This window comes from Sarcophilus harrisii, chromosome 1 (assembly GCF_902635505.1).
Source record: "Sarcophilus harrisii chromosome 1, mSarHar1.11, whole genome shotgun sequence".
In the NCBI taxonomy this organism is placed as follows: Eukaryota; Metazoa; Chordata; class Mammalia; order Dasyuromorphia; family Dasyuridae; genus Sarcophilus; species Sarcophilus harrisii.
In genome coordinates, this window is record NC_045426.1 from 133,733,961 (window position 1) to 133,755,994 (window position 22,034).

At 33.7% G+C, this 22,034-nt stretch overlaps 1 protein-coding gene across 1 annotated transcript; it reads left to right on the forward strand.

The window, feature by feature from the left end:
• The first annotated feature begins 254 nt into the window (after positions 1–254).
• C1H5orf51 (chromosome 1 C5orf51 homolog) lies at positions 255–18,815 on the forward strand. Its single transcript, XM_012541421.3, has 6 exons — positions 255–489; positions 3,098–3,204; positions 8,231–8,377; positions 11,433–11,564; positions 12,383–12,497; positions 15,714–18,815. The coding sequence occupies exons 1-6, from the start codon at positions 384–386 to the stop codon at positions 15,995–15,997; spliced, it is 891 nt and encodes a 296-aa protein (XP_012396875.1). The 5' UTR covers positions 255–383; the 3' UTR covers positions 15,998–18,815.
• The last annotated feature ends 3,219 nt before the right edge of the window (positions 18,816–22,034 follow it).

A 22,034-nucleotide genomic window follows, 5' to 3' on the forward strand; every position in this document is an offset into this window, starting at 1 on the left:
ACTACCTCCCGGCCTCTTTTCTGGGCCTTTTGATAGGGCCAGGATTAGGGTGGAGCTGGAAACGGTTTCCTATTGGTGGAGAGGAGAAGGCGGGGAGGGGGTGTGTCCTAGCCCTTCCGCCAGTCGGCTCTCGTTTCAGTCTGCGGAAGCCCCTGGGGCTTGCTTGGGTTGGGTGGAAAGGGAGTGGGGGGAAATGGGGCGGGACGGAACGGGTTTGACCTCTAGGCTTGGGTCCAAGCTTTCTTTTCTCCTCCTCTTCCTCCTCTCCGCGTTCTCTGGCGCTTGGGCCCTTTCCCATGCAGATCAGGTGACCCTCGCCGGTCACCGCCCCCGCCGCGTGACGGACTCACGCCGGGCGCCCCTTCCCGAGCCGCGGGGTCGTCATGGCTGCCGTCGGGAAGGGCTGTCGCGTGGCCCGCCTGGTGGGGCACCGAGGGCACTGGGCCCTGGCTCGCCTCCTGCCGCTCCGCGACGCGGCCGGCGGAGACGGTGAGAGGCGGGGGAGGGGAGAGGAGCCGGAGAAAGGGGATGAAGCTGGAGGGCGCCGAGCGCAGCAGGGCTGGTTCGTCATCAGTGACGGAAACCTACGGAACTCGGCGCTCCAGGGGCCACCCAGACCACACTTCCCCGCCCCCCCCCCCCCCCCCTCCCCGGCGCTGTGACCGAGAGTCACTTGTTGTTTTGGGCCGCAAGTGAACGCTTTGGCCTAAATCGGGGGTTCTTAACCGGGCGTCCGCGGACTATAGGAGGACTTGGATGGGGAAAAATTAGCATACATACCCACTGGAGAAACATAAACCTATGCACATGGCTTATATAAATCTGTGTAAATTTTAATTATATATTATGCAAGTTTTTATATAACTATACAAATATGTGCGTGCATATATATGTATTATAATATATAATTATTATAATTTATTATGTTATATAATGTCATTATGTAATATAATATATAATAATTATATAACAATATAATATATATACGTATATGCAAATTTTAAAGATAGGGGAACCAGGCGACACAGTGTTGGGGCTGAAGTCAGAAAGATGAGTCTTCCTGAATTCAAATCCAGCCTCAGCTACTAATTAGCTGTGTGACCTTGGGCAAGTTATTTAACCCTGTTTGCTTCAGTTTCCTCATCTGCAAAAGGAGGTGAAGAAGAAAATGGCAAATCACTTCAGGATCTTTGCTTAAAAAAAACCCCAATTGGGGTCACTAGAATTGGGTACAACTGAAAATGACTCAACAGCAACAATTCATATATTTGTATGAATATACACACATATATACATAATTTTCAAGCATTTAAAAACATTCCAAGAAGGGCTCCTTAGGTTTTATTAGACTACCATTAGGCTCCATGACACCAAAAAAAGTTAAGAATCACTTAGCTGAAAGATTTTCAATGTGCCTTTTCTTCAGAACTAGGATTTTATGAATTTATCCAACCTAGTAGTCTTTAAATGGGAGTGGTGATGGTGGTGGCTCAGCTGAAGCAGAAGTTAGGCCCAGATGGATTGTAGATTGAATTGGGAAAGACTTTAGAGATGAATTAAACCCCTTCATTTACTGATGACTTTTCAATCTTCAGCACAGAGCCTTGAACATAATAAACTATAAATGTTGACTCACTCCATTAGGTGCCAAATGAATGTTTAATTGTTGAATTCAATAACAACATTATTATCTAGCATCAACAAGAACAGTTTAATCTGACTATAATTGTCTGCCAATGGTATTTTTCGAAGCTAGAAGTCAGTTTGAAAGAAAGGAAATTTTATGGAAGGGCTGAGAAATTTGTTTCAATTGATTATATATTTAAGCTAAATAATTCTGATTTTAACTGATTTCTTATAGTTTGGTTTAGTGTCCTTTTCCTATTTACTAGTTTTTGAAATTTGAATTATAAAAGTTTATGTGAAATTAGTGATAAATTGCTTCTATTAATAGAAATTCAGTACTAAATTATTTTTATTCTGAATTGTTACACATCCATATATCAAGTCCTGTTGGTAGTGATGCATTTTAAGTTGTACACTCTTGTTTCCAAAAGTTTTTTATTTATGATTTTTAATCACACAATGTATATTTCAAAGATATCAAAATATATAACAAAGGTGTCATTAATGTAATTGTTTATGTCAAGAGATAACAAGGGAACTACTGACTGCTGGACTTATTCTTGCCTTTCTCCCATCAGTCATCATTTACTCTTAGAGGCCCATAGTATCCATTTTATTCCTGGGAACCTTGGATGAATGGACAGGGATATACAGAATAGCAAGAAAAGGAATAAGGTAAGGGAGTGTTAAGTTAGGGAAACAAAGAAAAAATAAGGTAGAATGGAATGAAAAAATACCTTTATTGAGAGGGACATCACAAAGGCATTATACTAATTTGTTTCTCCTATAGTTTTTTGGAGGAAAAATGGTTACATTAAAACTAAAAAAAAGAGATTTAAAAAAAGTGCTATTTATATATTTATATATCTCCTAAGGAAATTTAGTAAAGGTTTTTATTTGATCATCTATAGCCTGGCAGAAGATGGTTTTGAGTTGTAAGAGAAATTTATTACTTTTAAATTGAAATCATCAAATGTAATTATTACCATGCTATTAAACTTTTTAACTATGATTATTAAACATTTTAAAATGGGATAATATTATAAAAGAAATATTGCAGAAAAATACCAGACCTACAAGAAAAAGCAAAATTTGAAATGTTTTGCTACTAATATTATCTTTATTATTTATTTATTTATTTATTTTTTGCTGAGGCAATTGGGGTTAAGTGACTTGCCCAGGGTCACACAGCCAGAAGGTGTTAAGTGTCTGAGATCGGATTTGAACTCAGGTCCTCCTGACTTCAGAGCTGGTGTTCTATCCATTGCACCACCTAGCTGTGCCCTCCTCCCCCTCCCCCCCCCCCCATATTATCTTTAAAGCACAAGGTGTAACTAGTGGTAGTCCTATTACAGAAGATAAACTATAAAACAATACTTTTGGGAGAATAAAGAGAGATAATTAAGAAGGTTTTTAAAAATTGTTTTGGCAAAGATACTGAATAACCATTGTACTCATTTCTTCTTAACAGATATATTTTTAATTCAGGCTTCTACTTCTCTTGAAAAATTAAAAGTCCTTTGTGAAGAAGATGAAGAAAATGTGAATCCATCAATTCTTATAAAGCTTTACACACAGGTAGATTAATTTGTTAAAATAAACTTCTTGTGTAGTGGGGATGGTGGGTATGCATGTATGTGTTCACGTGTTAGCTGAAGCTAATTAATTGGTCAAAATTTATGTTTCATTTTGCTTGTTCAAGTGCTCTTATTGTATGGAAATAATTAAGTATTTTCTAGGTAAGATGGGAATTGATGTGGGAAATGAACAAAAAGATAATTTCTAGCACTTTTCATTGAATGGAGAGAGGGAGGTTAAAGATAGCTTTGTTCTGCACCCCCTCCCAAAAAAAAAAAAAATCCTCAAAGCACAGGACCTGGCCTTACTTCTTAAAAAAGCTTCACTATCTCCATAGTTATATACAAAGTCTTCTTTTTGGCACTTGAAGCTTTTCACATTTTGATTCTAATTGATCTTTTTAGATATATTCTTTATTATTCCCCCTCACATAATTTTCCTTTCAGTTAAAGTGGCTTTTACTTGCTCTTGCTCTTGTATATTCCATTCCATCTCACACCTTGCTCATTATTACCCTTATTTCTACAACATCACTCAAGTATCTGCCCAAATGTCATCTCCTGTCTGAGACCTTTTCTGATCAGTCAATCAGTAATCATTTATTTAGCACCTAATTATATGCTAGATATTGGGCTGGGTGCTAGTAGGATACCTAGCAATAAATGAATCAGTCCTGCTTGCATGGGAAGCCAACATTTGGGAAGACAACATACATATATAAGTATATAGAGAGTAAATATAAAAAGAAGAAATACAAAGTTAATTTCAGAAAGTTTGAAAAGGAAGGCATTCCTATTAAGATCAAGAAAGCCTTCATGTAGAAGATGTTTAAGGAAGGAAGAAAAGAATTCTGTGAGGAAGAGATGAAGAAAAAGTACATTTCAGGCATTGAGAAGGGCCAGAGAAGCACTGAGATAGAAAGTTGTTGTCATGTTCCCACCCAAATTACTTTTTATTTTTTTTCCATAAAATAATATTTCATCTGCCTACCTCCCCTGGGTTGTGAAGATCAAATGAGATATCTGCAAGAGAGTAATATGTGCCAACTGCACCATATAATCTGATTTTCTTAACTTTACAAATGAGGAAATCAACATTTAGAGTGCTTAAGTAATTTTATCAAGGGTACACAGTAAGCAAATGTTGGAGCTGTTTGTTCAACTATTATATCATGCTATACTTCTTTACAAAGCAGAGTAACAAATGTTTTCCTTTTTTTTTTTTTTTTTTTTTAACTTTATGTCAAAAAAGGGAGATTAGACTGTGGAAGATATTCTAAAATTATACTAAAGTCAGAATGCCCATACTTAACTTTGGGAACAAATGACCCAAAAGCTTTTACAGCATTTAAAGTTTTAGAGTCACTTATTACAGAATATTCTAATTGTTTTGTATATAAGTTTATAATTAGACTAAAATATTAAGAAGTTAGAAAAGGTAAGAAAGGGAAGACACACTATCAAAGGAATATAGTTTTCTTTTTCACTAAAAAAGATTTTATATCTTTAAAAAGATTTGTTATTATCTGTATTGATCTTTTGTTAAAATGTTTTTTTATTTGACTTTTAATCACTTTTTTTTAATAAAGGGGGTGAGAAATTCAGGACTATGAAACTATGGGGATTTGGGTATTCTATCTAGACCCTTAGCACAGATGTTGTATTACTGCGTGGTTGAGGTGTTTGTGGCACACTGCCTCCACTCGGAGGCAGCATATCTAAATTGTAGGAATTGTATTTGTGAACTATGGATCAGAACTTCTCAGAGATGAATGAATCATATGATTGGAGGAGTTAGGACTGGAAGGAACCTTAACAGCCATCTAGTATCAAACCCCTAATTTTATAATTGAGGGAACTGAAACCGTAGGTATCCCGCCAGCACCTAGCCCAATAATTACAAATTAAATGTTTTCATAAAGACCTAACTGTCCAAATTTGACTTAAATTTAGTACTTTATATTTTTCTTTCTTATTCAGAATGCCATAAAAGTCATGGGAAAGAAAGAGTATCCAGGGTGAAAGTGAGGTAGTGTACTTGACAGACTGTGGGGAATGCGCAAAGTCTGGAGATGACTTGTCAGATTCAATAAACAGTAGTATTCTGGTTCAACTGGAATTGAAATAAAACTAGAGAATTAGTTGGAGCCAGATAATAGAAGGCCTTAAATATTAGGCAAAGGAGATTTAGTCAGTAGAGCGCTAATGAATGATTTTAGCAAGAGAGTGACATGTATTGGGATTTTTGGGTTTTAGAATTATAGATTCCTTAGTATTAGGAAGATTTTTTTTTTTTTTTTGGCAGCTTTGGTAAGAAAAGTTAAAGCTGTGGGATGACACCTGGAAGCAACAAAATCAGGTAGGAGAAGCTTGAAAGAGTCCAGATGAGAAGAATGAGAATCTAAAATAAAATAGTGGTTGAATGGGGAGAGCTGTGGAGCTAGAATTGAGAAGGTTTAATAGGTGGTTAGATGCAGTGGAGAAGGGAAGGCCCAAGATGTCTCAGGTTTTAAGCTTCAGAAACTGAAAGGTGGTTGTGGTACCCACAGTAGAAATAGGGAATATTTAGTTTAGAAGTTTTGAGGTGTAGGGAAATTTATATTAACAGTCATACTATTTGGGAGTATTGTTTAATTGTCTTCAAGGAACATATTGTATAGTGTGTTGGGAAGTGACTGTTGAGTCAAAGAAATGTATTTTTTTTTTTTAAAGGAAGAGAAGAACCCAGCCCAGAAGAGGAGAGGGAAGGGGAGAATACCTATGTTTAGGGCAAAGGGGGAGATAAAGAGATCAAGATCTCTTTATAAAGAGAGATCAAGAAGGAAGAGTTAAATAGATAAATGCTGTAGAAGTTACAGGGAAGAAAGAATCCAGGATTTGAGAATAGTTTTGTGGGGAAGGGGGGTATCAAATGCTATATAATGGTCAAGGAAGGTAAAGCATTTGCATTTAAGAGACCACCAGTTTTTGGCTTTTTGTTTTTTTTAATAGTAATTTTACTAAAGTGGAAGCCTGATTGTGAGGGATTGAGAAATGAATAAGTAGTGAGAAAATGGAGGTAGTTCTCTCCTGTGTATGTATAAACATATATAATAACTAAATATAAGCATTTATTTCAATTTTAATTGAAAATTTTTTTCTTTTAAGGAAGTAAAATGCAGATTAAATGTTTTTGTGACTATCCAGACTTGACTTAAATTTAGTACTTTACATTTCTCCTTCTTGTATTCATATCCTTTAATGAAAAAGAAAGAGAGAGAGGCAGAAATAGAAAAAAGAAAACATAGCTAGGGGAAAAAAAGAGAGGGAAAGAGAGAGAGTGAAGGGAAAGGAAGATTAAAATTAACTGTACCCAAATCAAGATGGTATGAAAATTTAAAGGAAAGAACTCTGAATTTTAATGTAACTAGTTGAATTAAATAGTCTTCTAAGATTCATTGCAGTGCTTAGTCTAGAATCCTATGAAAAGTGAGACTAGAAGAGGAAGAGATTACAACAGATGGATGCAGAATGTCAGGTTTTGAAGATTTATTTAGATAGAGGACCACAGTCAAAAGCAGAAAACCATTAACTAGAAAACTTAATCAGTTTTGCTGTGCAAAGGTACACAGACACTCATTTCTTACTACCTTCTTATGCAGTTTAGAGTGGTAGAGGAATACACAAATTGGGGAATTTCTAGCCCACCAGTGGAAATGTTAGGTGTTGAATTGTAGTAAACCTCTTGGATAACTTTTCAGGTATTACTTTATACTGCTGATATTTATAAGAGTCCTATTATTCTTCTTTTTTTTTTTTTTTTTTTAAATTTTTATTTTTATTTAATAGCCTTTTATTTACAGGATATATACATGGGTAACTTTACAGCATTAACAATTGCCAAGCCTCTTGTTCCAATTTTTCACCTCTTACCTCCCCCCCCACCCCCTCCCCTAGATGGCAGGATGACCAGTAGATGTTAAATATATTAAAATATAACTTAGATACACAATAAGTATACATGACCAAAACATTATTTTGCTGTACAAAAAGAATCAGACTCTGAATTATTGTACAATTAGCTTGTGAAGGAAATCAAAAATGCATGTGTGCATAAATATAGGGATTGGGAATTTAATGTAATGGTTTTTAGTCCTCTCCCAGAGTTATTTTTCTGGGCATAGCTAGTTCAGTTCATTACTGCTCCATTAGAAATGATTTGATTGATCTCGTTGCTGAGGATGGCCTGATCCATCAGAACTGGTCATCATCTAGTATTGTTGTTGAAGTATATAATGATCTCCTGGTCCTGCTCATTTCACTCAGCATCAGTTCGTGTAAGTCTCTCCAGGCCTTTCTGAAATCATCCTGTTGGTCATTTCTTACAGAACAGTAATATTCCATAATTTTCATATACCACAATTTATTCAGCCATTCTCCAACTGATGGACATCCATTCAGTTTCCAGTTTCTAGCCACTACAAAAAGGGCTGCCACAAACATTCGTGCACATACAGGTCCCTTTCCCTTCTTTATAATCTCTTTGGGATATAATCCCAGTAGTAACACTGCTGGATCAAAGGGTATGCACAGTTTGATAACTTTTTGAGCATAGTTCCAAAGGGAGTCCTATTCTTCATTAGATTAAATGTCCAGAGATGTAGAGACCATTTGAGTTCATATCTTACCCAGTGCAATCAGTGCTTATATATGATGGGAACTGAATGTTTGTTAATCTAAACTTTTTATGGACTCAGGCTTGTTTCTCAGTCAAAAGAGGCTTACATAGCTGCTTTATGGAGAAATTATTACTGTATTATTACTTTCCCTAAAAAGGATAGAAAAGATTATGGAATATGAAATGGATGGTTTTGATTACAAAATCTCTGCCTAATATGTTAGCTCCATTTGTTTTTGCTTAAGTCAGTTTCTCCTCATCAGTTACCAACTCATATTGTGTATCACACATTTAGAAAAATCATCTCTTTGGATTTGAATTCCTTAATTAAATATCTTCTTCCCATTCCACTCCCCTCCCATTTCTGCAGGCTATATTGGACATGACATACTATGAAGAGAATAAGCTGGTAGATGAAGATTTTCCAGAAGACACTTCTTTACCAAAAGTAAAGGAGTTAATCACTATTCTTTCAGAACCAGAAGTTGTAGTTAAAGAAACTGATCTGTATGCAAAAGTGAGTATAGAGCTACTCTGAACTATATTTAAACATGGATAATTCTTAACTTTTATTATTCTTGTCCCTATGTTATGTATTCTATTTTGAGTAAAGATCGAATAGGAAGACCGTATCAGATCTCAAATTATACTCAAATTATACAGATACTCAAAATATACAGAACAATATTTATTAAAATGACTTGTTGATAGTTAAAATCTAGAGAGGTTGGTCAGCAGAGCAGATTAGATACATAGCACATAAAAGCAAACAAAAACAGTAGTAGAATGTTGTATAAACTCATAGAACCCAGTTATTAGGATAAGAATTCAATATTTGACAAAAATTACTGGGAAAAAAGTCTGGCAAAAATTAGGTCTAAACTAACATTTCACCCCAAGATAAGTTCCAAATCAGCACATGACTTAGACCAATGCTCTTATAAAGAAATTAGAGGAACAAGAAAGAAAATTTTTTTCTGATCTTGAGATAGGATTACTCTCCCTGAAAAAGGATAGAAAAGATTATAGAATATAAATGGATGATTTTGATTACATCAAATTAAAATCTTTAATACATGCAAAATCAATCCAATTTAAATTAGAAGGGGAACAAGCAATGGGAGGAAAATACCTATGTAGGAAGTTATTCTGACAAAATTATTCTATCTAAGATATATAAAGACCAGATTGAAATTTGTAAGACTTGAAGGCTTACCCTAATAGATCAGTGGTCAAAGAATGTGAAAAGGCAATTTTCAAAGGAAGAGGTCCAAGGTAGCAAAAAAACCATACCAAAAATGTTCTAAATCAATAATAGAGAAATGAACATTGTAAGGATTCTGAAATTTCACCTCTTTACTCATCAAGTTGGCAAAGATGGTAAAAGAGGAAAATGACAAATATTGGAGGGTCTGGGGATGTGCAGGCAAAATAATACACTGTTAATGGAGCTGTAAATCATTCTAACCATTTTTGAAAGAAATTAAAGAGTCATGATAGCATATATACCCTTTAACTAAGCAAAATCACTACTAGGCCTATACCTCAAAGAATGAGGAAAAGGACCCATATATAAAAAATGTTTATAGTCACCCTTTTTGTAACACTAAAAAAACTGGAAACTAAGGGGTTGACCACTTACTGAGAATGACTAAATAAAGTAAGATATATGAATGTAAGTAAAGGTTATTAAGACATTAAATATGAAGAATTAGATGATGTCAGAGGAATTGGGAATAATAATAGGTAGCTTTTATATCATGCTTTAAGGTTAGCAAAAGATACACACACACACACACACACACACACACACACACACACCCCTATACATATATATATATTTATATATATATATATTTTTTTTTATATATATGTATATACATATGCTTACACACACACACATACACACACACACACACACACATCTATTCTCATTCCTAATAACAATCTTAAGAAGTGCATGCTATTAATATCCTCATTTTACAGATGAGGAAATTGAGATTTAGAGAGAATAGGTAACTTGCCCAGAGTCACACAGATATAAAGTGTCTGAGACAGGATTTGAACTGAGGGTCTTCCCTCAAGGTCAAGAACTTTGTCCTCTCACCTAGTTTCACCGTGAATTGGTAAAGAATAGGATTAAAAATCATTTATACGATGATGACAGAGTGATAAAAGCAAAATGAAGGATTTTAGAACTTTTATCCATGCAGTGACAAAGCATTCCAGAGGATAGAGCTGAAGCACTATGCCCACCTCCTACCAGAGAGATGATGGCCTTACAAAATACAAAGTGAGACATATATTTTTGGACCTGGCCAACATAGGAATTTGTTTGGCTTGAATGTTATTTCTTGTAGGAATTTTATTTTAAACTTGTTTTAATTATTTAGTAGGGGGATAGGGAGGAGAGAAAATAAAAATTTGTTAACAAAAAAAAAATTTAAATTAAAAAAAAAGTTAAATTTTTAAAAATGTAAAATGCTAAGAAAAATGAAAAAGCTATATTGCAACCTGATCATACAAGTTTCTCATTTTTATATTTTACATATTTTAGAATATTAGTAAAACAAAAATGCATTAGAACCATTTCTTAATTTTAAAAAATATGATTATTCATTATTTTGTAAATTTTAGTATTCTTTATTTTCTCACAAAGAATGCTAATTAGTGGTTTTCTTTTTTAATATAATTTTATTGAATGTCTTTTTATAGCTAATATCCTGCTTTAAGAAAATCCTTAAAAGTAGTGAAAGGATTTGTCCAAGATCACTTATTTAGTATTTGAGGCTGATTTTGAACCAGGGTCTTTCTGATACTAAGTCCAATACTCTTTCCACTAAGCTATACTGCCTCTCAGGTTTCATTTAAAATAGATTTATTTTAAAAAAATTTGTCCTCAAGCTTTTTTTGGTCACATATTTCATTACTTTATTTCAGAGGAACTGAAATAAGTAAACAATGATATATTTCAGTGGAGTTGGAATAAATAAATAATGATAACACACTACATTTTAGGCAAGGGATGAGTTCCTGAAAAGTTGAGTATATAATTATAATTGAGTATAAAATACAGAAGTGTATTTTAAGTTTTTAAGGATGTATCTCCAACTTCATTGCACAGAGTTGGCATTCTATTCTATACAGTTCTATAGGAAAATGTTTATATTAATGATGTTTCCCAATTAATATTTCATAGGAAAAGAGGCGTGTATGGAAATGGAACAACTACTGTTCCTACTTTTAGATCAAAGATGATCTATTCTTCCAGACCTCTTGCTCTTTCGCTTTTAGGTTTTTCTCAAAATATTTCAAGCCCCAAAGTATTTTGTTGACAACTTAGTTTTGGAAAAAGCTACCTTAGAAAAACTTACTGTAAATATTTTAGTAAGAATAATTGTTCTTTAAAGTGAATGAGTACTCCATATTTTACCACTGTGCAAAATGCATTTTTTGCATGTTTAACATTATGAGGTACAAGTGTTGATGTAAAATTTGGTTGATTTAAAAAAAAAAAATTGTAAGCCATGTGAAAATTAAAATTTCTTCATTCAATAATGTTTTTCTTTCAGCACTCTGATATGCTTGGTACAGAACTACTAGAATGCCTTTATTGGAGAAGAGGAGCTTTACTCTATATGTATTGCCATACTGTCACAGAAAGAGAAGAGTGGCAATCAACAAATATAGGTGTGCTTAGAAAGGTAAAAAGCTGTCTGTCATTATGGATATATTGTATGATGTTGATGATCAATTTCAAGAATACTTCTTTTTTTTTTCTTTTATAAGTAAAATGTATTAATCTTTATGCCTATATTTAGTCAGGCCCAAACGTGTTTGACTAAATAAGATTTATCCATTTTCCAGTCTTTTTTAGTGGTTCTAACAAAAGAAAAGAAGAAATGGATACTTTAACAATCAGGATTTAGATTGGCAATAAGTAACAATTTTTTGACATTTAAATATTGATATTATTTTTTATGGAGGTTGTAAAGTCTTCCACTCGGATTGTGTTTTTTAGTCTGGATTAGTCTGGATATGTGGAGGAAGTAGGATAGTCAAGGAACTTTATTGGGTGATCTCAATATCTCTTTGAGTTCTAGGATTGTGTGGTTTTGTTAATTTAAGGAATGTACCAAGTGTTGTTATTGTGAACAAACAAAACCATTTCTTGAGTGCTTGTTGTCTTGATGGCTAATGCCATCAAATATTTATGTAATTGCTATATATGTTTAGAAGCAATTATCAGGAAAGGATCTGGCCTAGCAATAAATCCCGAAAGTCAGTATTCAACAGAATTAGGTCTTGCTGGGTGTAGTCTTTTTGTTAATGGAAGCATTAACTTTTTTTTTTTTTTTTTTTTTTAGTAATTGCCATGGCTAGTTTTGTGTTATTATATCATGGACATTTTGCATAGTGATAAAATGACTTTATGCCACTAAAATGAGCATGAACCACCAAAGTTAATATCTAAAATTTTTGTGACTTGGCATATAACATACAATTTTTTACTTTACTTTAGTGCCTCACTGATGGAATCAATTACTTGCTACAGATGTTTAAGTTTCGATGCCCTCTTCAACTGAATGAAGATGTATCTTTTCAAGACATGGATACAGCAAAGTTACTTAGTGAAGGTAACATGATCTTTATGTGTTTATTTAAAATTTAAAAATTCTATTGATATTGCATTTTTGGGTATTATTGGGAGCCAGATATATAAAATTATGCTTAAGTGTAAGTTGATTAGACTCCAAAATATTTTTTTCTTAGAATTTAACTGAAGATGAGAGATTTCTTATAATGTTAGAAATCTATGAAATTAGTATTATTTTAAAATTTCTTTTTAGGTCATACCAAGTATGTTCTTTTTTTTATTTGATTGTTTTTTACATTTTTCACATAAGTCATATTGGGAGAGAAAAATCAAAACAAAAGGGAAAAACCATGAGAAAGAAAATAAAAAGGTAAAAACAGTATGCTTCTATCTGCATTCAGTCTCCATAGTTCTCTCTCTGGAAGCAAATAGAAAATCTGTGATAGTATAAACAACAGTTCTCTTCAGTTGTGAGAACTAGATATTTAGATCAGATTTGGAATGAAATTTCCCATTAAAGAAGAGAAAATAGGATGAATTAGATTCCTTTTATACTGACTTTAATAAGTGATTTTTATAATAACCATAGTTCACATATACATAGAATTTTAAGGGCTTCAAAGCATTGCTGCATTACATTTTGGTAAGGCTCCTGGTGCTGGCTGCATCCTTTTGTTAATAGATGAGCAGAGTGAGGTTTAGCATTCACCATTAGTTGTTAAAATGCTGCTACACAAATTGTGAGTTTGGACTAATATTTAATGTCTTTCAAACTATTGGCAATTCTTTGCAAGGTATAACAAGTTTTTATAACTAGACTTTGTTGACCTTCATTTCAAGTGAATGATTATTCCGTGATTTATCATTGTATAAAAATAGATTTTCATATTTTCAGTTTGTCTAAATTAAGATTCCCATGAACTATCCCGTTATTTATTCTGATGAAGTTAAAATTCATGGTTTTAAAAACATTGGCTTTGGTTTTAAGTGAAGAGGCTTGTTTCTTCAAAGAATTATGCATGTGATGATTATTTAGGTATGTGCATTGTGTAACTGTAGTATACTGTGCTACAGCAATACGTTGAATTTCTGCTTTTTATGTACAAAGTACCTTTCATTTACAAAGTTCTAAGTATTAAATTTCATTTGTCTTTTTTACATCCTATGATTTTATTTTCTAAGATCCAAAATCTTAAGAGATTTTTACCTTTTAAATGCCCTAATTGAAAAAGCATGACTATGCTTTTTTTTTAATCATTTTTTTTGTTTGTTTTGGCTTTTTAAAAAATTTTATTAAAGCTTTTTATTTACAAAACATATACATAGGTAATTTTTCAACAATGTCTTTGCAAAACCTTCTGTTCTAAATTTTTCCCTACTTTCCCCCACCCCCTCCCCTAGATGGTAGGTACGACTAAACTTTTTCAAAATGATTATATTTCTTTAATCTTTATTAAGTACCTTTATACTTTTTACAGAAAAATTGTATATTAGACACTTACTAGATGTGTGACTAAGAATAGTCATTTAACCTCCACATAAGTGAGAATATCCTGTCTATCTAAATATATGGTAAAGTAAGGTATTCTCTTTGACTGTACTTTAGTTCCTTTGTCTGGCAATGATGAAGTCGTGAATCTTTCACATTTGCTGCCTCTAAATAGTTGATTCAGCTTATAGGGCCTACATCTTTATTCCTCGTCAATCTAATTTACTTTAGAGCTCCTACTCTTCCCCCAGCTGTGCCACTGTCATGTTTCTGAACTCTGAAAATTCCCTTCATCCATACTTCTGCATCCTTCCATCTTCATTTGCTTCACTATACATAAGCATGTTCTTCAACCTAACTTCAACCTCTAATCCCCCTGGAATTCACTTTTCTCTTTGTCTATCACTCCTTTTCTGTTCTTACATTTCTTTCTTTACCTTATTGATCCTGTCTCTAACAGGTTAACTATGTACTATATTCTCTACTGTAAGACCTCCCCTCCCCATGCCTGTTCATTCCATCAATTCACAGCCCTCAGTCAGTTGTGATCTACCTTCCCCTTCAATGCTAATAGGAAGAAGTCACTCTGCTTATAAAGATTAGGTATACTATTGTTTATCTCATTTGAGTCCTCTGTGCTTCATAAAGATCCTTTTGTTCTTCCCTGATGTATTCTCTACTATTTTCATTGTAATGACTATTCTAAACCTGTTCTTTAAATACTTCTTTTTCATCCTATTCAGTAAGTATAGCCTTGCCTCTCATCTATTACCATCTCTATAATCTCTCCTAGTTTAATCCCTTTATATCTCCTTTGCTTTAGTTTCTTAGAAAGAAGTGGTCTTCCTTACCCAGGTTCTCTTCTTTACATCATCATATATTTTTCCTCTAGTTAATTGCCCAATCAGTCATTTCTTTTTTCATCATTTTTACTGGCTCCTTCTTTGCCCCTATAGACACTGCCTGCCTGACAAGTACTTCTTCCTTTTCATCTTCCTTTATGTGCCATCCTCTCTATGAAGCCTTCTCAATCCTCTCAGCTATTAGTGCTTTCTGCTCAAATTACCATTTATTACTCATCTCTGTATATATTCTGTCTCTTCAATAGAATAGAAACAGAGAGCAGAGAACAAGATTGCTTTTGTCTTACACCCCTAGTATCTTTCTTTGTGCTTTTCTACATAATTAATACTTAAATAAATATTTATTGAATAGGTTTATTACATTTTGTCTCATAATTCATCAAATCTTAATTATTAATGACAGATAAATTATACTTGAAAACTTGATCTAGATTTAGTGTTTGGGATATTCTGGTCAATTTAGAAACTTGTTTTTGTTTCATCAGCTTTATATTTCTAAAATGTTTTAATGCCTTTTATCGCTGTAAACAGTAATGGATAGCAAAAACTTTTTTTTCCCCTTAAGTCTTGAAATGCTTTAAAGTCATGATTTTGAGCATCTATGAATTGCATAATGTGTTACAGAAGAAAGATTTATGATTTTGGACTAAATTTTGTATGTTTTGAAAATTTTATAAAAGTATAGCTCTGACAATTTGTTGTATTATGATATAACATTTTCCAAAAATGAAATATAGAGAAAAGAATGCCATTTAACTAAGTATTTTGATTGATCAAATTATGATTATTTGAAGTTTTTGTATATAGGAAGAACTAAAAAAATAGAGGTTATTATAGAGTCTTTTAAGGAAATATTAATAATTTAATTTTATTATTATAATCTCAATTTAAATGAATTTTTTAGGTGTGTTCAGTGACACGCATTTGCTGGCCATGATGTACAGTGGAGAAATGTGTTATTGGGGACTGAAGTACTGTGTAAATGAAGATTCAGAAAATTGTGACATAGACATTAATGGACCTGGGACAAGCAGCACTTCACTTGAAGAATCCTTGGATTTTCGAGAAATAGGAGAAAAAATTTTAAGAAAATATATATCTATTTGTGAAGGACCCTTGAAAGGACAGTCGTGGAATACAACAAATGCAAAACAAATACTAGATTTCTTCCAACATTGCCATCACTAATCCATTTTAATCTGTGCTAATTTTTTTCTTTTTTCCCACAAAGATACCTTTTTTCCCCCCAAGGACTCTGGAAAAAAAAAAAGACTTGCTTATTTTGAAGTAATGTAATTTTAATTCACATTATACAATTCAGTATGGTTATGGTTTTTATCTGTTAAGCTATAAATATCATTGATTTTTAAAAGATTTTAAACTTCTGAAATAACATCTCAAATGACAATCTGATTATATAAATGAATTGTTGAATATTTCTAACTTCTAAAAGAGACTTCAGCATACCCTGAATTTTAATGGGAAAGCTTCCAAATACCTCATGGTTAAGAATCTGATAGTTACTTATTTAGTTGTTTGAGGGTATGGTAAGTTTTCTGTCTATTCCTTTCCACTCCTTTTCACCAAAACCTCCTACTTCTGTATTTTTTGTAGTTGGGTTGAAGTTGCCACCATCTTTGTAGATGGTCAGGTTCATAACCTTATAAGCCATCAATTATTCTTCTCTCTATCTCATTTCTACCAATGGAGAAGTTGATCAGGGAGGACAAGCACTTGTGGTGTGAGGGCACTTGCCAAGATCTTTTGCAGAGAATGTTCATCTACTTTTGGTGTCTGTCTATCACCCAACTCTCATCTCTGTCTCTAAGAAGCTATAGCATACTGTATGGCCATCTCCTAGTAAAACCATCCAGGCCAAAGGGGCCAGACCACGTGGAACATAACAAGCCCCAAACCCCTTGGCCTGTTGGTGAGTTGGGGCGATGTCCCTCCAAGTACAGGAAGATTTAGCCCCACGCATGATGGGCCGATGAGAATATTTTGTCCCAGCGGCCATGAAGGTGTCTGGTGCAGGTGTTGTAGAGCCCTTCACTCTTGACATGAAAGATGTCAAGATAATGCATGGCACCCCAGGCCATTGCCAGTCACCCTGCCTTGTTTTTTGTCATTGAAGTTTGATGACTAGAAGAGAGTCTGATGATGACTTTGTACAGCTCTGCCTCACTTAAATCCATTTCACACTGGAGTCAAGACATCATCCTGTGATGTCACTGGTTCTCTTTGAAAATGAAGGATAAACAACAGCACCAGTTGCCAGGTCATATTGATTCTACCTTTACAATGTATCCATCTTTTTTCCATTTCCTTAATAGACTATGCTCCAATCAAACTGTTTAATTGACTTCACGAATTTATTGATGTTTGTGTCCTCCTAATGTACTTTCTCACAAACTTATTGATGTTCCATGTCCTTGTAATGTGCTTTCTTAGCTTTTAAAAAATTATTTTTTTCATCCCAAACTTGACAAATGCCAGCAGACATGAACATTTCAATATGCAAAGAACAGAAAACAGGATTGCATATGAAATCATAAATCTTTTTTATATCCCACTTGTTTCCTTTTTTAAAGCATATGATAAATTCAAATGTTAAAATCTGTCTTGCTTATTAGTGTCTCCTTTTGAATATTCATCTTTCTCTTCATTGATTCTATTCATTTTTTGCCATCACTGTAACTAGCTTTCTCTCTATTTCAAATATAAATATAAATCTTTACCCCCCCCCAAAAAAAAATTCTATCAGTCCTTTCAAAACAGATTCACACACAGATTATGTTACAAAGTAATATATATATATATATCATTTTGTTCCTTTAGTTCATCACTTTTCTTTTAGAAAGTAGGAGACATACTTCGTTACTGTATGCTGTTGTGGTTGTATTGCTCAGAGTTCTTAAGGCTTTCAAAGTCGTTTTTCTTTAGGATATTATAGTAACATAAATTGTTCTGGTTTTGCTCACTTCATTCTGTAGCAGTTTATATGAATCTTCCCGATTTCTCTGAACTTACTCTTTTTGTCATTTGTTTTGATACAATTATATCCTTAAACCAGAATTTGTTCATCTAGTCCCCCTTAGTTCATCACATCCCCTTAGTTTCCACTTCTTTACTATAACAAAAATTGCTGCTATAAATAGGGGTCCTTTTGTATATTTAATGTTTTTGAAGTATATGACTAATAGTGATACCATTGTGGGTCAAAGGAAGTTTAATTGAGGATAATTCCAAATTGCATTCAAACTCTGTCTCAGGTCTTTCATATAACCTGCTCCTGTAACTAGAAATGCCCTGCTTCCCCAATCCATCTTCTAAAAACCTCTTTTTTTCTCCAGGGGTCAGTTAAGGGACCATCATTTACATAAAATCTATTTTAATGTTTTCTCTCCTTCCTCGCCCCCTTGATTTTTGATGCTCTTGCTTTTTTTTTTTGGTTTACCATATATATATATGTATGTGTGTGTGTGTGTGTATTTGTGTATATGTATAAATGTTACATATTTATAGGAGAATATAATAAGCTTGCAGGTAGGACTGTTTTATGTCTTTATTCTCAGTATTTAATATAATGCCTTGTACATATTAGGTGTTTAATAAATGTTTATTGATTTGAATTTTGAGAGTTTATCTTTTTTAGTAAACTTTGCCATCTTTATTACTGTGAGAGTTCATCAAGTGATTGTTTTGATTATAGCAGGCACACTAAAAAGATTTAAATCTTACCATTGTCACTGATTAAGTATGGCCTCTTGGCCAAGTTACTTAAATTTTCTGAACCTTGTTTCCGTATCTGTAAAATAGAGATACTACTACCTGACTATCTATCTCATAATTGTGAAGCAGAATGAGATAATAATAAAATTTGATGTAAGGAGGCATTGTTATAATAACAATTGTCATTCTATAAAAAACAAAATAGCTTTCTTTCCAGTGTGACTATGTGAGAAATGTGTTTTGTTGAGGAAACAGTAAAGGCTGAAAATCAGGATGTCCAGTTTTTCATTAATTAGCTTATATGTGACAAAACTTTTAACAAATTCAGATTTGTAGTTTCTGGGGATTATTAATCAATCAATTAATTAATTTTTACCAATGAGAGAGTTATCAGAAGTGGCCATGTTTCCAAATTACACATGCAACAAAAGGGGAGGACCCTAAACTTCCAATCTCTAAGAAGGGACTATGGGTGTTTCAGGAATCTCCTCTGCCATGCTTATTGCATGTTATTAACTAGGGGACTTCTGACAAATAGTGATTTCCTATAACTATAAGGAATAGTTATATTCCACATTTACAATTCTTGTATAGCTGAGAACTACTGTGTGATTTTTAATTGAAGTGGGTGGGTATCTCTGTTTTCACCACCACTCACGCCCCTTCCCCCATTTGATCCATTTTCCATTTGGCTTCTAAATTCATATTCCTAAAACATGTCTGACTGTGTCACTCTACTACCCAATTTGGCAATTTGCTGCCATTAGGATAAAATAGAAACTTCTCTATTTGGCATCTAAACTTCTTCACAATCTTGTCTTTCCAGGTTTGGGGCACATCATGTTCTATATATTCTACCTTTGTTCTAGTTAGAATAACTCAACTGCTCCCTTCTGTATACAGAACTTCAAGACCTAGCTCAGTATCTGCACAAGTTGTTTCTCCCAACTGCTTAGAGAATGCTTAACTTCCATCAAGATTGCTCAAGTTTCAACTCACATAGCCTAGCTTCTTAAACTGTGGGTCATGAGCCCATATGGCATCTTGTAACTGAATGTGGGGGTTGAAATATTTGATATTTTATTTTATATACGTATATACTCAGGGTCATGTAAAAATTTGTTGGGTGAAAAAGGGTCTTAAGAGTGGAAAAAGCTTGGGAAGCATTGTTCTATAGAAGGCCTATTCTGATTTCCCAACCATCTCTAGTGCCTGTCAGAAGCAATATGGTTAGTATACAATAACAAAATTATGTGATGATCATCTGTGATGGACTTGGCTCTTTTCAACAATGTGGTGAATTCCATGACAATTCCAATCAACTTAAGATGGAAAATGCCTTCTGACCCAGAGAGAAATTTAAGGAGACCGAAAGTGGAATAGTATTTTCACCTTTTTTTTTCTTTCTCATGTTTTTTCCCCTTTTGGTCTGATTTTTCTTGCACAACAGGATAAATATGGAAATCTGTTTAAAAGGATTGCATATATTTAACCTATATTAGATTGCTTACTGTCTTGGGGAGGGAAGAAGTAAGAGTGAGAGAGAAAAAATTTGTTATGCAGAGTCTTACAAAAATGAATGTTGAAAACTATCTTTACATGTTATTTGGAAAAACAAAATTCCATTGAGAAAAACATTTACTTCATATATATATTTTTATTTCTATTTAAGTATGTGTATAATGTGTTTTCTCCTTCCTGCTTTCAAACCCATCTCCCAGTAAAATATCACCTCCTTTAGGACTGGTATTATTTGTTTTCTGTCTTTGTATTCCCAGTTCCTTGAACAGTGGCATGTATGTAGTAGCACTTAATGAATGCTTGTTGATTGAATGAATGAATGAGTTGCTATTTGGGACTTAGGAGGCAATCTGATTCATCAATCATTTATTAAATGCTCTGCTCTATGCCAGACACACTATGGTGATATGCCTACAATTATATGCTATTATTAATTCTGAAGTATCAAGAATTATGAAAGAATAAATTAACTTTATTTACTTGGAGTTTGCCAATTTATAAGTGCTTTACTTTTGAGAACTCTGATAGAATGTAAATATAAGGAGGGCAGGGACATTTTCCATTTTTGTCTTTGTATATCAAGTTCCTAGCCTTATACCTGTCTTGGAGGTAACAAATAAATGCTTGTTGAATGAATGATTGATTGATCTAAATTTATACCCTGCTTTGTCTTCATTTAATAGTATTTCTAGTTCTCCCTTTTACAAATTTGTGTCTTTGGGGCAAATTAAATCAGTTAACCTCTACTCTCAGTTTCTACAACTGCAACATGAAAGTTTTGAACTAGTTGATCTGTGGCTCTAAAGTTAGAGGCTCCAATAATTCTATTTTAAATATTCTGCTTGAAAAAAAGCACCATGGTTCTTGATACAATTATTTACTGTCTGTAATGATGTACTGTCATCTTTCTGCTACACTCTCTGCCTTCCTTTTGTAATTTCATTACCAGACCTTTAACCACGCAGCTTTCCTTATATAATTTCCTTTAAGCTGGGGAAAGAATGTGTGCTATGCTGATTGTTGCGAGCTTATCATATATAATTAGATTCAAGTCACCCAACCATAATTCATCTGCCTTCTTTCTATCCACTTACATTCTAATTTGGGCACAATTATTAAAACAAAAAGAAGTATCTGTTATATTCCAGATACTATGTTAGGCCCTGGTGATTAAGATTACCAAAAATAAAGTCATCTTTACTAACAGTAAGCTTACATCTTAATTGGGGGAGGGGGACAAGTATATATATAGACATAAAGTTTATAAATACCAATATATACAAAGTAGTTTGGGAGATAGAGCACTAGGAATTTGGGAATTTAGGAAAAGCTTCCTGTTTGGGGAGACATGAAGGAACAGAGAGAAGGTAGATTTTACTAGATCACAAAAATGCAGGATGGTGAGTTGATAATGTGTGATGAAAACTGAAAAACTAGATTGGAGTCCTGTTAAGTAGAGCTTTACAAGTTAAACATAACAGTATATATTTTATCCCAGAGGCAGTATGAAGTTAATAGATTTGGTTGAATAGAGTAATGAAACATTGAAGAGTGGTTAGAGACTTGAGGAAGGGAGGTAAAAAAAAAATGAGACTGTTATATAACAGGCAAGGGGTAGGGAATTGCTGAACTAAGGGGGTAGGTGAAGATAGAAAAGATTTGGCAATGAATGGATCTCTGGGCTTACAGAACCATTGTCCTTGTGCATTTGTAGAGATAGTTTCATCACCAGGAATTCTCTACACCAGTAAAATCACAGGTATGTATAAGGAATCATATTGGGGCTATTCCTGCCCCACTTTCCCCCATCAAGATCATATTGCTAGTCAGAAGGGCCAAAATTAGAACCCAGATCTTGATTCCAAGTGCAACAGAATGTTTCATTCCATCTACCAATGAAGATCAACTTTCCCGAATTTTTCAGTGGTAAGCTACTCATGTATGTATGTGTCTACCCATCCATGCCTCTGCA

What these genes read in the sequence shown, in the direction of transcription:
- C1H5orf51 (XM_012541421.3), top strand. Translation starts at nt 384, where the DNA reads ATGGCTGCCGTCGGGAAGGGCTGTCGCGTGGCCCGCCTGGTGGGGCAC. An exon ending in TTATAAAGCTTTACACACAG is followed by an intron (nt 3,205 to 8,230) that starts GTAGATTAATTT and finishes CCATTTCTGCAG; the next exon opens with GCTATATTGGACATGACATA. An exon ending in AGCAAAGTTACTTAGTGAAG is followed by an intron (nt 12,498 to 15,713) that starts GTAACATGATCT and finishes TGAATTTTTTAG; the next exon opens with GTGTGTTCAGTGACACGCAT.